The sequence below is a fragment of the Halichoerus grypus genome, chromosome 1, assembly GCF_964656455.1.
Source record: "Halichoerus grypus chromosome 1, mHalGry1.hap1.1, whole genome shotgun sequence".
Classification (NCBI taxonomy): domain Eukaryota; kingdom Metazoa; phylum Chordata; class Mammalia; order Carnivora; family Phocidae; genus Halichoerus; species Halichoerus grypus.
The window spans coordinates 27,804,194-27,823,082 of record NC_135712.1 but is presented as its reverse complement, the minus strand read 5'-3'; the positions used below and the strand labels follow the sequence as shown (position 1 = coordinate 27,823,082).

Genomic DNA, 18,889 nt, shown 5'->3' with positions numbered 1-18,889 from the left:
AAACCTCATGTCATTTAATATACTGTTTTTATGGGAAAATGAATTATGAGTTATAAATAATGCCTACATTTGAAGTCGAATTCGTTGTTAAGTTCATGACTGCCTATGTTTTGGAGTGAGCAGAGAAATGTTTCATAGTTGGTATTTTAAGTTTTACTCAAATGGTAATTCTTTGGAGAGTGAAAGATTCATTAGGGTGAGTGTTATGTTTTGTTATATATATTTCTGACTTTACAGAAAAAAAAGTTTGAATTTGGGCAGACTTGAAAATGATGGAGGCTTTTGTAACATGAGATTTTCTATAGTGTTATTCAGCTAACACTAACACATTTGTGCCCTTGAGTTGTGTTCATACTAGTACTAGAGGGAGGGTTGATTGAAACAAAGCTTGGTGTTTCACTGAGGTCCTTCCTTGACACAGATATAAAATATTCATAATACTCTGGTATTTGGATGGAATTTTAAAAAGGCTAACTTTTTATAATTGTAATTAGAAATTGTTTCAGTTAGAAATTATTTATAGCCAAGTGTGTTCTCTGTTCCTTTTTGAGTATAAGCATAGAAGAAAGTCATAGAGGGCTAGTTTTCATTGTGAAACAAAAGTTCATTACATGCTTCATGTTTTAGGAGAAACTGTTCTAACTCTAGAAAAAGAAGAAACTCATGTTTAACCATTTTGTTGAAATAACATTTAATTCGTTAATATCTGGTCTTAAACATCATATGTTTTTGGTATATGAGCAGGTTATAATAGTCTTTGAGGATTGCCATATTGTTTTAAAATATCCTATGGAAAGAAGAAGCTTTATGGAGTAATGGGAACATCATGGAGAAAAATTATTGTAATTATAATGAAATTACAAATAATAAATAAACCTCCTCCATTGCTTAAAGGAAAAAGCCCCAGCTTTTCAGTTAAGGACCAATAGTCTCTGATTAACCTATCATGCTAGCGTTAAAGAATACTATTGCTTGTTTCTTCCTTTGCTTACACTCAAAATACTTCTGACACCACATGTGTGAATTTTTTCCACACCTGACTGATTGTCCAACACCAGCTGGGTGTCCTGCAATTCAATTCAGTTCTGACACTGTCTACCTGACATTAGCTTCAGATTCTATAAGTTAAGGGCTCTCAGTCCCACAACACTGCCCCCCACTTTAGATGCCAGTCACAAGTAGTGGGTCCCCAGGTTACCCACACTTCTGTCTGACTTCGCTACAAATTGGGAGTTCCCATAGCCTCCTCCTTGAGTTTGATAATTTGCGATAATGGCTTATAGAACTCAGGGAAACACTTACATGTACTGGTTTATTGTATAAAAAGAATATGATAAAGGATACAGATGAACAGCCAGATGAAGAGGTACATAGGGCAAGCTCTGGAAGGGTCCCAAGCTCTGGAGCTTCTGTCTCATGGAGTTGGGGTGTGCCACCCTCCCAGCATGTGAATATGCCCACCAACTCGGAAGCTCTCTGAAGTCCATACTTTAGGAACTTTTATGGAGGGTTCATCAGGTAGGCATAATTGATTATTAACTTAATCTCTAGCCCTTCTCTCCTGCGCGGAGAAAAAAGTTCCTCTCAAAGTTCTAAGCTTCTCCTCATAGTTTGGTTTTTCTGGTGACCAGCATTCATCCTGAAGCTATACAGGAGTCCAGCAGGAGTCATCTCATTAGAGCAAAAGATGCTCCTATCACCCAGGAAATTCTAAGTAATTTAGGAACTCTGTGTCAGGAAATGGGTCAAAGACCAAATATTAGAAACTTACCTTGTTCTTTGAATGGATTTACTTACGCATGATTTTATCATACCATGGAAAAGATTTCATTCTAAATGTTGGAAGAATGTCTACATTCTAAAACAAATCAAAATTGTTAATCACTTGATTTCCCCAGAAAAGCTTTTAGGTGTTGGGAAGATGTATGCATAGTGATAGAAACAAGTTTTCCAAAGTTACCATTTTTGCTTGAAAAGTCCACATTATTCATTGGCAACACATACCCTCATTTGTTCTCCTGTAGGTGACAGGCTCACTTTGTTTATTCTCTAGAAAATATCTGCCACATTCTGAAGTGTGAGTCCTCCTAGTTTGTAGTTTGTTAGTTGTTTTTTCAAGTAAAAATAGTGTTCCATGAAAAAAAAATCAGCCAGTTTAATTGGCTTGCAACTCAAGCATTGCACTAGTGTTTTCTCTTGAGCAAAAGCTTACTTTGGATGCAGCAGAAGTACTATGCATACTTCCTGTTTTGTTATATAGAATTAAAAGAATATGTAAATCAGTGTTTGAGATTTAATACAATAAAATTTTCCCTTTTTATCAAGGATCAAAGAGAAACTGGCTTTTTTTTTTTTTTCTTTTTTTTTTTTAGTAGTGAGTATGTATAGTTGTAATACAGTGAATTGCCCAAAGAACTTGGTGTTAACTGCCTCGATTTGTGCAAAGATGCTGTTGTTTTGTATCATCAGTGCAAATATGATACGGGAGGAAAGGCAAATAGCATTTTAGTATTTTTATGAGAATATTTTTTTACTTATGGAACCCCCTTCTCTTAGGGTCATGGGGGAATACCCAAGGCTCCATTAACCGCTCTTGGAGATCTGCTAGTATAGAGGAAAGATTTAATAGTTAGAAGACTTAAATTTAGAGCCTGTCCACCATTCTTTATTCTTAATGATGGTATACTTCATTTCTCACAACTTCAGTTATTTATGAAATAGGGTTAAGAACACTTTGCCTTGTTTTTTGCTTTTATGTTGCTTGAGTTACAATTAAATTATGAAAAGCTCGAATTATAAGTTGCTGCTATTTCTAAATGAGTTTCTGCTCCAGCCAGTTTCCTTTACTTGTCAGACATGAAACGGTAAACACTCTAGATAGTTTCAAAGAAGAAATTTAATACAGGTGATTATGTTCTTAAAAAAAAGAAAAATCACTGGATAGACTGGAGGAGGGATCTTTAGCTCAGCCTTGTGAAATGATTCCCAGATTCTTGTAGGACTGGCCAGCCAGGGAAGCTGCTCCCTCTGCCACTATCAGGAAGGTAGTGAGTGAATCTGGAGGCTGCCTCTGGGACAGCTGAGTTCAAGAACATACTTTTGGAGCTGCAGGCCAGAGAACAAGCAGGCAGGATTAGGTAACTGCCACTGAGCTATGCCTGAACATTGGAATGCAGAGGCTAGTTGCCACTTCTACTCTCTGTCTCTTGACATCCCCGAATCTGGAAACTGGACCCTGGAATGCTATGTGGAACAACCTGTATCTCTTCAGTCGTGCTGGAGAAAATAGCCCGAAGCAGCAGAACAGTGGTTGCCCGCTCACTTCTGTGCTCTGTGTCCCTGTTAGTGCATCTAGCTGGTGGAGCCTAAATTCTATTCAGAACCATGTAACTGTAAGTGAATTGGGAAAATAGATTTTGTTTTGTTTTGTTTTAATCTTTCTACCTTCTGTAGTTGAAGAAAGCACACTAGGAGGATGAGGGAATGGAGTCTGAGGGCTAATTAATCATATCCCCCAAACCGGTTTTTCTGCTTCTTTGTGATTTTCAAATTATTTTTTTTTACTTCCATTATTCTCTCTTTACTCACTTGAGTTCTAGTCATTATTTAATAACCAAGATAGTTCTCATATTTTGAGGCGCATTCATGCCTCTCTAGTCCTAGCTTCTTCATCAGTTTTGAAGCTGGACTGGATGGCTCTACCCAGGCGATATCCATCTACAGCTGTGATCTAGGTGGACTTGGGTCTTGTAAGCAAGACTTAGGAAAGCTTCGGCCTTCTGGTGTACATAGGCGTGCTCCATCATTTCAGTACCTTGCTGTATTCTGTTCTACATTTTACTTGACTGAATTTTTTTGGACCCTACTTACTACATTTTCATGAGGTTTTATTATACTCTCTAAAGACATTTAAAAAACACCTTCCATAGCCAACTATTATTTCTAATATTTTTAATATTTTTTTTTGTAAGTGTTCAGAGAGAAAGTGTGGGTAACAATAGAAGTAGACTTTTGAAACTGTCAATATACATTATTTCTTTCTCAGTAAGTGTGGCATATTCTTTTTGAGTAACTACATATAACCCTAGAGTCAGATGGTAAAATGCAGGCATTTTATTTCCCATCCCCTACCCCTTTTTATGTTTCCCCTCTTGCAAATTTTTTTTGTAAGATTACAAAGAAAAAATTTAATTTTTAACATGTCTCAAATACAAATAAACAAAATGCATATAAAATGTACCCAAAATACCTGTAAGCATAAGCCTAACCACACAAAGCTATAGCTTTCTGTCTTATACTGTTTTGTAACCCTCTACTTAGCAATATATTATGGTTCTTATGATAATGGGGGTGTTATTGCCATCTTTTGAGTGAAGGAAATTGACCAGTATATATTGGAAAATTGGATTAAAAAGTTTTTTTCTGAAGGTAATAATAGCTGTTGCCGCTATTCTTTGGAAAAAGAATACTTAGAGCATCAAGACTATTTTCTTTCTAACAAAAGAAAACGGTATCATTTATTTGTATATTTCTTTTTGTGAATTGAGAAGTTTTTTTAAATGGAGAGGACTGCATGTTCATTCAGTAATTTGGATGGTAGAGAAGTGTTTAAAATAGAAAGTGAAAGGTCCTGATACTTCCTCTTCCCATAACCCTCCTCCTCAAAATTAACCACTGTTAACAGTTTAATACATTCTTCCAGTCTTTAAAAAATGTATACATATACACTTGTTTATGTATTTATGGTCAGTTAGTTCTGAAGCATAATTTTTGAGATCTCAGTTATTAATTATTATACTTTGTTAGATAATGTCTAGGTGGTAGTATGCATGAACTGTAATGTATGTATATTTGGATTAACTTCAGAAAGCATAAATGTAAATGTTTAATTATGTTGATTTCAATTTTTGTTGGTAAAATCCTGTTTTTAGCAGTCTTTCTGCTTATTAGCTTTTAATCAGAGGCTTTGTAGTAAATATTGAGATTCCTGTGCAGTGAAAAATATTTATGCTCTTAATGCTTTAGGCATATTTTTTAGGGAAGAACATTAAATTTTAAAATATAACCAACTTAAAATGTGTTTGCATTCTCTTCAGAGAGGCTCTTATGGAGAATTAAGTTGGTGCTGACTTTGGTTTGAAAAGATATATTGGGTATAAAATCCCCATGATAAGAATTACCTTCATTTTGTTTGACTTTTAATTTTGAGAAAGATAGTTTTGCTTTTCAGATGTGATTGATCTCACTGGAGATGATAAAGATGATCTTCAGAGAGCAATTGCCTTGAGTTTGGCGGAATCAAACAGGGCATTCAGGGAGACTGGAATAACTGATGAGGAGCAAGCCATTAGCAGGTAAAAACATAATTTGTATAAAGTAGATATAAGTACTTTTTATAATAGAAATAATAATTGGCTTTAATTTCAAGAGGCACAAAGATATACTTTGTTATTCTAAATAAACCCATTAATAAACTTTAGTATTGTTTTTTATATTTTTTGTAACTAAAATTTCCATATTCTAGTTCTGACTATATTTGGAGTTTAGATTTTTAGGATTTTGGAGTGGCATTATGAGGCATTTAATTTAGGTGTATATTTTAATATTTTTTTGATTTGTTTTTTCTTCCCTCATCTCTTTTGGATACATTGTCCAATTCAGTTTGTAGTCATTTATAGCAGGGGTCAACAAACATTTTATGTAAAGGGCCAATAGTAAATATTTTAGGCAATATTGTTGGCCATTTGGTTCCTGTCACAATTACTTATCTCTAGGATAGTAGTGCTAAAGCAGCCATAGATAATACATAATTTAATGAGTGTGGCTATGGTTCAGTAAATCTCGTTTTAAAAAAAACAGGCTGCCATCTGGATTTAGCCCACGGGCCTTAGTTCTCTCCATCTTCTGATCTATAATATAATAGTATATTTGTAGGCTTTTTTTTTTTTAAGAAATGGGCAAGATTCCAAGATGTGTGATCGAATATCTTTTGATTTAATAATGAAAACTTTTTAGTTTGAAACATTTTGATTCATTTATGGATCAAATACAAATAAATTTGACTTTATCATGAAACAGTGTTGATTAAAAAAATCCTTAAAATATAATATAATCTTCTAAAGAACTCTATGGAGGTAGTGGTAACTATTTTATTGAAGAAGAAATTGATCTTTTAAGAGGTTAAATGATTTTCCAAAAGTATACAGCTAAAGTAAATCTTATGACTCCAGTGTTCTTTTCCCTTTAATACAAATTGTTTGGATGTACCAGCTTTCTCAGATAATTTCCCTTAGCATGGTATCATTAGTATATTTCTTTCTAAGTAATCTGAGATTACTGTGTGGTGGTAGATGTCTCAAAATGCTATGTTTAGCAGGCACATAATTTTTCTTTGTAATACTTTTTAATATCTTTAAATGTTACTTTGGAAATGTTACTTCATAAGACATTATAGTAAGATGGAAAGACTTAAATTAAAATTCATTGTCCTTTTCAATTGGGGGTAATACCAATTAATGCCAGTAATTTTAAATGAGAAACCAAAAATTCATACATTATCTTTAGACATTGTAATTAAGCTTATTTTCTGAAGGATTTAGAGAAATTGTAAAATTAGGTTTGTTTCAAACAATGGATTGGAATGAAATAATTGTCTTGAGTAATTACAAAACTCGACTAAACTTTGATGAGAAATATTTTAAATGTGAAATACATGAGTTGGATATCATTTAAAGGAAATGATCTATTATGTGTAAAAAATTATAAAATAGAACATATACCATATTACATATGTATTATATATATTTGTACATAAATTTATACCATAATACATACCTAAATATATACCAAATCTTGTTTTTAAAAGTATATGTATATTTTTGTTTAAATGAATGTATATTAGTATATAAATAGAATAAAGTCTGGAAGCTTATATACTTATAAATAGTGGCAGTAGTTTTGTATCGTGTTTTCAAATTAAAACAGCATGTACTAATTAGTTAATAAGTAAAAATAACTTGAAAGTTAAAGGATTAAAATTATTCCTAATCTGTTATAAAGTTCAATGTATATTTTATATATTTTTCTAGATACTCATTTTTGTCCAGATGGAAACAAATATCTCTTAAGATGGTATTCTTTTTTATTCTTGGTCTTCTAAATTTTAATAACCTCTTAAAATAGTGAATACTTTATAAATATTTTTATTGTACATAACATTACAGAGATTTGGTGTAGTGTAATATGCCATAAAATGTTGCATAAAATTATGTTCTGTAGAAGTAAATGTCATATTAATTTACTGTTGCAAAATACAAGTTTTTTGTGGTATGTGTAGATTTTATAATTTACAGTTAAAAAAGTGTTAAATGTAAAATGTGCAGTTAATAAGCACATATGTAAATCTTTGTGTCAGAAAAAAGGAAATGTAAGAATTCTAGCTAAACATTTGGCAAAGAGATATTTGTTCCTATGGGTTTATTAATAGGCTTAGGATTCTAAATTCAAAAGGGGAAATGATGTATATTTAAGAAAAAGCGTATATATCATGCTTAAAAGTATATATTTATTCATTACTTAAGTTCACATAACAAAACTTTGCCAAATTCCTAGAATCATTTGATGATGGTTATATTTTAGCAGACATACTTTAATATGAATTCATACATTTGGAATACTACATCATAATTATTTGAGTTACAGCCTATCTTTTTCTATCTTAAAATCCTCTGTTTAAGTACTCATAAATTTCATGGTGAAATTTCTTAAGAAATTGAACATTTTTAAAGTGTGCTTCTTAATATAATTACTCCTTAATGTCAGGATTGGATGTATTAATTTAATTATCTCTTGGTTACTAATGCTTAGATAGGGAATAAGTGGAATATGGATAGTTGAAATTTGCTAATAAACTACATTGTAATTGATTTGTGTCTGTGTTGTGTTTGTTGTGAAAATGACTTGCCTCATGAAATGACTTTGCATTAATTGGGTAGAAGATTGGGAGCCACCTGGGGGTTTTCCCAACCAGAATGGCCTAGAGTTGTCATTAGGACAAAGAAAAAAGCATCATGTCAAGGAATGGTTAGGGTGGGTGGGATTCTGAATTTTTAAAATAGGTTTCTATAACTCCCACCCTTTTCATCCTGATCATTACTTAGGAAGCTGTTGTGAGAGAAAACTGCCTTAAGAAGATGTGTTGAACAGGAGTAGGTGAGGGAGGTAATTACAAATCTTTTTAAATTGATTTGTGAAAATAATTCTAGGGCTCAACAATATCACATGCCTGTGGATTGTTGAAGATCCATAGAATGCTTATTATTCCATGTTTTGAGTGGCTCTTATGATAAAAAGGTACACCACTGTCAGATTAAAAGTGGTCTGGAAAAATTGAAAATATGAAACAGATTAGTTTCAAGGGCTGCAAGATTGTGGTCAGAGTTGACTGATAAGACTGGAATAGCAATGCTGTAACTTGAAAAGGTGTCAATAATGAGGCACCACTGATAGTCCCAAGAAGGGTTGGGGTGAGTAAGGGGAGAGGTGGGTGGTCAAAGGTTCTTTGTAGTCAGTCTTCCAGAATTGGGCAGGAGTCACACCCCATACAGTGTATTATTCCTCATCATGAGACAGGTCAACTTTTGGCAGGAGTCACATGTCTGACAGGCAGTGGTAGCCTCTGTCAGAAACATAGAATCTCTTAAATTGTCCTCAACATATGATTGTGGCTATGTTGCCCTGCTGGGTATGATGGTAGATTGCAGCAGTGATGGTCATCTGGGTAGTGCATACTTGCTGAGCCATCCCAATAGAGAACAGGTACCACTGTATATCTATCACAATGGCTAAAATGAAAAAATAGAAAATACCAAGTGTTGGTGAGCATATGGAGTAACTGGAATGGTCACATATTGTTGGTAGGAATGTATAATGGAATTGCCACTTTGGAAAACTGGGGATTTCTAATGAATTTCAACATATACTATGCTAGTACTTAGTGTTTCCACCCTTAGGTATAGACCCTTGAGAAAGGAGTACATAGTAGCTTTATTGATAATAACTAAAAACTATAAACAATTAAAACTTGACACAAAAGAGTAACTGCTGTGTGATTCCATTTATGTGATGTTTAAGGACACGCAAAATGAATTTATGGCGATAGAAGTCAGAATGTTAATTTTCTGGCAGGTGGAGAGGACACTGTTGGCTGAAAAAAGGGTATGAGAGAATTTTCTAGAATCCTGGAGATTTTCTATATCTTGATCTGGGTGGTGATCGCATGGGTGTATTACATATGTAAAAAGTTTCACTGAGCTGTACATTTAAGATTTGTGTATCTTATCATATGCAGATTATCCCTCTACAAAGTACTCTTTACCATATGCAGATTATCCCTCTACAAAGTACTCTTTACAAAAAAAGCATGTTTTGAGCTGTTTGATAATCAATATGCAAAAACTATTTCTATATATAAAAAAGAATGATAGGGAGGAATTTTAAAAAGCTACCATTTATAACATAAAACTGTGAAAGACCAAGAATAAATTTAATGAATGTGCAAGAACTTCCAAGAAGAAAATTAGAGGATATCATTGAGACACATTAATGAATATGTAAATAATTGGAAATGTATTTCACAAATTGGAGCACTGAACGTTGTAATTTTTTAGCGGGGGGCAGAGAGTGGAGGGGCAGAAGGAGACGGGGAGGGAAAGAATCTTAAGCAGGCTCCACATCCAGTGCAGAGCCCCACGTGGGGCTCAGTCTCACAACCCTGAGATCATGACCTGAGCCCAAATCAAGAGTGAAGACTCTTAACTGACTGCCCCACCCAGGTGCCCTGGAGGACTGAACATTGTAAAAATGGTCAGTTCTCCTTAAACTGACTCATGGATTTAGTGTGATTCTAATAATATTATTAAAAAAAAAAAATGAAATCAAAAAAATGTTTCTTTCTTCCTTCCTTCTTTCCTCAGCTTAAATGATGTGTATGTCTTTCAGTGAGTATGTTTCCCTAAATGTACTTAGATCTAAAGTGGGATGTTTTCAACATTACTGCTATAATGCAGTTTAAGTAATTTAAATTTAAACAATACAAACATAATAAAACTAGCATAAAAACCCAAAAAACAAAATCAGTACAATAAAAATTTAATGAGGAGGTGAACATTTATCATAACTAAGTGCTTTAAATATTCCATATAGAGTGTGGAAGGAAAAGGGCAAAACATTTTGTTACCCTTTTATCTTGCTGCATGGTCATGACCAGTGTTGGGAAGATAAGAAAGCAGGTGACGGGTAGTGGGAATTGGTTTTTGATTTGTGGCTTTTGGGGTTGCCTTTCTTGGCATGCTATATTTTGTTATAAGCTATTTCTGAGCTCTGAGATTTGCAGTGTTAATTTTTTTCTTGTTTTTTCCTCTACTGCAGACTTAATACCTGGGTCTGTAGCTATTGCATGCTTTATACTTCAAAGCCTGGGTAGTATCCGTGGCTTTACTCTGGTGAGGCCAGGGAAGGAACCCTTGTGTAGCACTTGGCTTTACAGAAAGTTTATATTCATTTTGCCAATACTGGACTACAGAAAGGGATGGGGCCTTGGGAATAGAGTAATATTTGGGCTAGAGCTTGGGCTTTTGCTAAAAAAATAGCAAAGAGATAGCAACATCTAATATCTTAATCATCCATTTACTTCAAACTTTGTTTAGCCGCTAGTATTTATCATGTATGCTTTAGGAATGAAACAGCTCTGTGTTTCTACCCTTCAGATGCTGAGTAATAAATAATTTTGGTGCAGTATGGTAAATGTATTTATAGTTTTTTAGGAGCCAGGAAGAGGTGGTAGGAAACTTACTGAAGCATGTTTTAAATCCCTGGTGATATAAAACTTTGTTATAAGCTCTAAATCAAGAAGATCACAAAGTCATGGTATTCTTTCATCCATATCTTTTAGTAACTTGTGCCATATGGTATGGTTAAGGAATATTACAATAAACCTATTTCTTTAAAGTCCATATTTTTGTTATGATGAATGATGAGATCTACCATATGACTGAATTGAAGATGTCTTTTATATATGACCACTGGTGCTAATTCTTCTGTTTTTGTGGTATTGTTGCTACTTTTCCCAGAACGCATGGCTTGTTTTAGTTCATTCATCTCTAATTACCAAGGTAGAAATAAGTTTCCCTTATTTATACTTCTAAATATACATGTACATTACAAAAAGAACAAAATTGTCAAGTGAAAACTCTCACTATAAAAGTCAATAAAAAATTAAATATACCTTCTTATATACAGCAGTCTTTTGTGTTATATTTGGCTTTTATATACTATGTATTAACTTTTCTCCTTTGAGCATAAACTAGTTTCCTTGCACAAAATCAGTTTGTTTCAGTTTATTCTTATTATGCTGAACTGTACAACTTGAACAGTAGGAAGTCTTTCAGGTTGGCTTTTTGACTTTTTATCTTCCCCTTACGTTCTTGAAAACTTGGTAACAGTGGGGTGTTCTAGATAAATTCTGATTTTCTTCTGCCCCAATTCACCTAAGTAAATACCTTCCAAGGAATTGTGGTACCTTCTAGTGGTAAATAGTTTATAAGAAAAAGCCTCCTAGGGACTGTGGTTGCATGTAAGAGCTGATTTTTGGGCAGAGTACTGCTGCTAATGTTGGATCACTTTTAATAGTTTACAGAAGTGTAAATTGTTCATTTTTAAATGTGTGAATGTACTTTGATCTTTGCATTATAACATATCATGTTGTTGTTACCGGCTATTTTTGGGGGTGTGGTTTCATTGATTTCCAAAGAAAGGCCTTATCCTGTATTCATATAAGTTATTTTAAATAATGATAAGTTTGAATCCTACCGCGTTGTATCTAACATCACGTTGAAAATAATGCTGTTAGAGATAAAAGTATAATTTACTTTTTCTCCATAATTAAGGAATATAGCTATATTAATTTGACATTAATCTGATAGGGCAAAATCTTTAAAATAAAGATGGTATAGCATGAATGAGATTTTCTTTTTTTTTTTAAGATTTTATTTATTTGACAGAGAGAGCACAGCAGAGGGAGAGAGAGGGAGAAGCAGGCTCCCTGCTGAGCAAGGAGCCCGATGTGGGACTCGATCCCAGCATCCTGGGATCATGACCCGGGCCGAAGTCAGCCGCTTAACCGACTGAGCCACTCAGGCGTCCCTGAATGAGATTTTCTTAAGCCATAATGTTGGAAAAACTCATTCTTGCTGAGGTTTTTAAAATTAACACAAAATTAATTAAGACACCTGAAAATTACTTAGCTTATTTAGAGTAGTTAATAACCTAGGTCTTGAAGCAGGCAAAATGCTTTGTTAGTTCAGATGTGGGAATCAGGATTTTCCAACATGTTGCAGCATGCTTAAGAGCAAGAACAGCATGTAAATGCTACTTTAAGCAAAGTAGCATTATTCTTGCCATGTTTAGGTGTATTTAAGATACTCTGTAGGTAAGCTTATTTTGAAGAGGTAAACCTTTTATTATTCTGATATGTATGTAGGTCAACTTTTGGGTGAAGAAGTAAACACATAAATATTCTCTTTAGTTAGCTGTCATAGAGTCATAGATCTCTAGAACTGAGAGGAACCCTAGAATTTACCTTAGCTTTTTTTTTTAATAGAAAAGGGAAATTAATGGTCAAAGGAGTAAAAATGCAGTTTGTTCAGTTTTTAATGTTTTCCTGATGATTCGAAGCAACTGTTATAAAAAACTAGTCCTGTTATTTTGTAAATATTTACTATAGTGATTTCTTAGAAAACTTGCCTAGGTGCTGTATTCCTGGTACTAAACCTTGAATTTGTTGAAACATAATTTAACATATTTTCTGTTTTATAACACTGTCTTTGTGCATTTGAGATTTCCTTTTTTCTTAGGAAAAAAGGCTGCATGTCTCTTGATATGTTTGCCACTGCTATATTCTTAAAGAAAACTAACTTCTACTTGAGTAAAGTTAGTGTTTAATAGTACTTCCCCAAATACATTATCCAGAGCTTAAGTAATTAAAATCCTGTTTGTGGTATGTTATTTCTTTGGGTATGGCATGAAATTAATACAGTATTTTTCTTTTTTTCATCATTTTCTCCCCATTGCTTAAGAGTTCTTGAAGCCAGCATAGCAGAAAATAAAGCATGTTTAAAGAGAACACCTACGGAAGTTTGGAGGGATTCTCGAAACCCTTATGATAGAAAAAGGCAAGACAAAGCTCCTGTTGGACTAAAGAATGTTGGCAATACTTGCTGGTTTAGTGCTGTTATTCAGGTAAGGATCTTTACACAGGTCTTACTTGCTGGGTATGATAATAATGGAAAGTGGATTGGGGTTGTGTTTCTTTTAAATTGTGTACTTTAAACATAAATGCAGGCAAGGTTTTAATATGCCCTTCTGTCTAATGAACTCATTTGTGGACTGGAGGACACCTCACTTCTCCCTTATCCTTACGCCCAGTATGGAGTTTTGACAGTAGAGCACTGCCTATGCCTTTCACTTATTTCGAATTAATCTCTGCTCCCTCCCTATTAGGAATTGTTGTCAGAGTGGAAAGGGTGAAAAACGTTTTTGTGTGTAATTCTCTGCAAATTTGAGAAGGAGATAACCAAGATATGAAACCCGATCTGTTTTCGTTGTTGTTGTTAATCAAATCAGGTTTATTGTATATAATGGAAAATGTTATTCATAGAATTATAGTCATTTAAATACTCTTCTTAATATAAGGAGGTATTTTGTTTGAGGAGGGTATAGATTGACGTAATTCTCAATGCATATGTGAGAATGATGTGAAGAATAAATACTGATAGTTAAAAGTAACACTTTTTTTTTTAACTTAGTAGACCCTTATGAAATGTTTCTTGAGATCCTTATTCTAAAGTGAAGAATTTTTGTATGCGTAGTTATGCATCTTCTTAATGTGGACTAGATTTCTTTCTTGTTTTTTAGTTCTTCTTTTATGAGAAATGACTTATTATTTTTTACCATTTTTAGTTCTTTACCATTTTCAGTTAGACATTGATAATGTTATCCATCAGATTATAAAACATTGAATTAAATAATTTCCTTAAAACAATCTATGAATAATTAATTTTTATTACCCTTTAAAAATATTTTGTTTAATTTTCCTAATGCAGTTGAATTGTATCTTATTATTTAGTATTCCTGATGAGTACTATTTAAATCATTTTGTATGCCATTTCTTTTTATATTCAAAACATCTCTTCATTCTGTAGCTTTCCAAGCCTGTATGTATGATGGCATAAACTTCTTTGTGATAGTAAAGCAGCTAACGCTGGTTATTTAGTTCATTTTCTTTAAGATTGTTAATTGTGTTCTCTAGGTGATTAATCTGTAGTTTTAACTTTTTTCCTACTTCAGTGTTATAATTTCCAACTTTCCCCCCACTTTTTTGTGTGGCACGTAATACCATACAATTTGATTAACTTTGGTTTTCTAGATTTATGTCTCACTCTTTAATATTCTGTGGCATATACTAGTTAGTGATATGCTGTACTATTTGTTTTTCAGGCTATTAAAATGTTAAGGAATACTTGAATTATTATAAATCTATAATAATACCTTTGTTCCTATCCTTGATTATTAATGAATATTTAGATATTCATAATATCTAAAATTTTATTAGTCTCTTTGTCTTGCTTTACTTTATTTGCACTGTAAGAGTTTTTACATTTATTGTCCAATTTAAATTTTATAATTTAGACATTGTTTAAAAGTATGAAGCACAGTTTTAAGGCTGTGATATGAGTCTTTATGAATACACTTTGCTGCCTGTATTTGGACAAGTAGGTGCTATCTCTACACTATAATGGCCAATTAGTGAGGCTCATTCATTAGAAGCCTCTTTCAGAAAACTGTTAGAGGAAAGTATCTTACAAATAGTCAGTATTGTTAGTTAGAATAGGTGCTTTTTATTTCTCTACACCATGTTGTAAGAAAGGCCTGTTTGAAATGATAACTAAATTCATACTAACAGAAATGGGGATAACCACTTTTTGTTTTCATAGGATAAACTTCTTTCAGTATCTTAGTTCAAATTTGAAACAGTGGTATATCTATTTCTACTCTAAGTGGTGTTTGCTGATCTTAGCTTTTGTTTTACTTTTCAAATTTTTGGCTTTTTTGGTGGGGAGGAGAATGGGCTGGAAAAAATTGCTTGTCCTATTTAAAATTTGAAGTAATTTTACTGATTTCTAAATTTTACCTTAAATTACTGGCTATTTAACTGGTAGCATCCTAAAATAGGCTAGTATAGGGTTCTTGGGATTATTGTTAATAATATATTTTTTAATTCTTTTTGGAGAAATCTGGATACCTAGGAGAAGTGACCTAGCCTTGAAAAGTTTGGGTTATAATGAAGTATTAGATCATTGGCTTTAGGTGTGTGAAAATACATTATAAATTTCAGGTTTTGGAAAAGTGTGGATGGGAAGAAGAATTTATCAAAAGATCACTTCAGGTTTTTTTTTTTTCCTTACTGTAATTTTACTGTATTCTATTTAAGTAACTTTTCATTTTCATCTCTAGTAATTGAAATCTTTTATTTTTTTCATTTTGTGACATTATTGTTTAATTCCACAGATACCATCTGAGATGTAAAAGTTTGTCATCATGAATGGAATTTTTCACCTATGAAAGAAAAGTGGGGCAGGAAATCTCTGTTAGTGTTGGAAGTTTCTTACTGTATTTTCCCAAGTGAATTGGAACTTGTTCAAACTATGATGTAAATGTACTGTAAGGTTTCAATTACAAAATTTTCTCAGGGATGGAATTTACTTAGTTGGCAGGACTAGTGTGAAACAATTGGGACTTCTTTTCCTTGTAAGTATATCTGCCAATTATAGAAATTTCCTTGGATAATAAACCTCTAACTGCAAAATAGGTAGCAGGGATAGGCTATAGAGGGTACAGCTTTATACTTGTCTTTTTAGGTACTGGGACCAATATTTTGGGAGAAAAGGGATACAATATCAGAAAGGGACTATAAACAGGGAGAAGATGGGACAGAGGATGGCTTAAATAATCTTGTGGATGGTAGCAATATTAGCCTGACTGTTCTAGATTGAGCATTAACCCCTTAGCTCGTCAGGAGTATTTTTATCCTGGAACTTACACCTAGAAAGGACTAATGGGGCTGCTGTTTCTCCACTAGGGTATCAGTGAATGAGGTAGCTACTTAGAAGCATACTCCTCTCTTGCTAGTTTGGAGTGTAATTTATGGATTCTCATGATGACCCTTGGTACCTTTCTCATTTGGATGCCTCTGAGATGCTCAGAAGTAAGGTGTTCATCCTTCTCAGTTTGCCTTGTACAGCTCCAGTTTACTTCTTTTGTAGATCTACTGGTGCCTGTTATTAAGTCTTAAAGCTCTCTTTCAGAATTAAAAGAATTGTGAGTTGGAAGATAAAGGATATGGTCGGTCACCTTACTCATAAGTCATGTAACTCCGGTTTGACTAAAATATGAGCATCCTGAAGGCAGAGAACACATCTTCTAGGTTATTGTTTTATATCAGTATAGAATACAGTCTTTGACACATTGGAAAAAGTAGGATATATTATTTATGGTGGAATTGAAGACTTAAGATGCTTTTATCACCCTAATGATGAATGGGATTGAGAAGATGGTGCAAGTTTTCAAAAAATGTTAGGATATCATTTAACATGTTTATTCACATTATTTGCTCTTAAATCTTTAATTTTCATCAAAGAATTTAAGTACCTAGTTCAAAGAGAAAATAAAAAATTCCATAGCAATAAAAGGCTTATGATGAAAAACAGTAGTAATCTGCCCCAAACCTCCCTACTTCACAGTCCTGCTTCTTAATAACAACTACAACCAGTTCTAGCTGTTTTTCCTTTTATCTTCATTTTTCTAAATGACATGCCTTCCTGATGAGATAAATGGGGATTTAGCTGTCTCATTTCACATACCTAGAATTGCCTTTTCTTTCATTCCCAACATAGTTATAGCATAAGTTTAAAATAGTCAGTAGTCAGTGTTTACATTTTTCTATGACTTTGTAAACATTACAGTGATTTACTGGGAGTAGCCCTTTGTAATCCTTTGTTTTTTTGGTGTTGTCAGGAAAACACCTTTTTTTTCTGTCTATTTTCTATATACTTATTCTTAAAATTTTCTGAATACTCTTAACATCTCTGTTGTGGTCTTAATGATATGTTCTGTATTTGTAAACATATTAGCTCTATTTCTTTCTTTCTTTTTTTTTAAATTTGTTTCCCTTTACCACGGAAGGTTTCTCTGTCTCAAGTCCAAGCTGGATTCCTATTGTTTGTGTTTTAAGCATGATTGCTGGCTTTCCAAAGCAGGCCTAAGAGAAAGGAGATTGTGGAAAGTTCGATTGGGGATCACTTTGCAGGGTTTTTACTTAATCCTCCCATTTGTAGCCCTGAATCTTATTCCTTCTCACACACACTATGACTGATTTTTCTGAACCCAAGTCAGTTCAGTTCAATTTTATCCAAAGACTAAATATCCTGTATCCCACAGAAGGAGGTGGTATTTGTCTGACCTTTCTGTATCTGGGAAGGACATGGGGATTTTTAACTGCTCTGTATACAGACTTTTATCTTTTAATCATGCCATCTGTTTTCAGTCCCTACCTTACCTTGAACTTTAGTGATACTATTCCTTTTTTTTTTTTTTATCCACCAAAGAGAATTGATCTTGCTTCTCCTCAGTGTCTTCATTATAGACAGTTTATATCCCTTTGCTCTCTTGTCATCACTCTTTGTCTTCCACAAGTTATTTGAAATCTCATATCTCATAGCTTTCTGTTATTAGCAAGAGTTTAACCAAATTCCATTTTACCAAGTGCTCTTCAAATATACCTTTTAGCTTTGGACTGAGTGAAAGGATACTTGTTTTCAGGGTGCATCAATCACAAACACAATTTAGGCAGTAGTGACAATTACCCTTTCCCATCTTTCTTGAAGAAATATGTTGACCAATACTATTATGACTGTGATTGAGGATACAGAGTGTTAGTGACTTAAAAACATTAATTTCCATGATTCATTGTAATGGTCACAAGTTCTACTTTGGGTAATAGCTTATTAGGTTGTTTTAGACTGTCTACCTAGTGGTATTTTGCTGGAACCTAACCCAACCAAACCAAAACAACAACAAATCAACTTTTGAAGACTATATCACGTAACACTAAAGCAATGTGGGATTTTCAGGCTAAGCTCTGAGAAAACCGGATTTTTAGAATAAGCTTCATTTGTTGGGTTGATTTTTATCCTTGAGTAATTCCAGAAGTGGCTGCTGAGTGGCTGGGAAGGTAAGCAAAGTTTTGTACAGACTTGGAGTGTTAGTAAACACTTTCGTTAAATTCGAGAGGGCTAGAACCTTGGATTAATGAGAACTGAAAATAGGCCAGGCTTCATAGTTTTTGAATCCCAGTGCATCTCAGAATTGTTTGGTTTAAGTTGATCTGGGATTGCAAATGGCCCAGTTTTGCTGCCTGCCAGAAGGAAATGTAAATTCTTTTAGAAGGTATTATTATCTAGAACTTAGAATTTTCTCTACTTTTCACATAAAAATAAATGTTTAGCACTCAAATCAGTCATAATCATACTAGGAAATAAGGTATATCCAAAAATTAAGATAAAATAACCAGCAGTATGAAACCTGAAAATTGGATTGTTTATAATATCTATTAATATGACCAAGGAATTAAAAGCAAGATTGAGAATTTCAGTAGAAAAGTAAACTATTAAAAAAAAGCAAAATAGAAATTTTAGAACTGAAAAATAAAGTTAGGAAATTAATGGATGACTTTAGCAGTGTATTTGATGCAATTGAAGAGAGAATTAGTCATCTG

At 33.3% G+C, this 18,889-nt stretch overlaps 1 protein-coding gene across 5 annotated transcripts in view; it reads left to right on the top strand.

Moving 5' to 3' along the window:
- USP25 (ubiquitin specific peptidase 25) overlaps positions 1 to 18,889 on the top strand; it is a 129,209-nt gene that overhangs the window by 34,177 nt on the left and 76,143 nt on the right. For 4 of the 5 annotated variants that reach the window (XM_036108964.2, XM_078057520.1, XM_078057598.1 and 1 more), the window contains exons 4-5: positions 5,231 to 5,354; positions 13,134 to 13,296. In XM_036108964.2, the coding sequence (XP_035964857.1) occupies positions 5,231 to 5,354; positions 13,134 to 13,296 (287 nt within the window). The remainder of the gene's footprint in view (positions 1 to 5,230; positions 5,355 to 13,133; positions 13,297 to 18,889) is intronic. The other variant, XM_078057707.1, reaches the window with a different exon arrangement.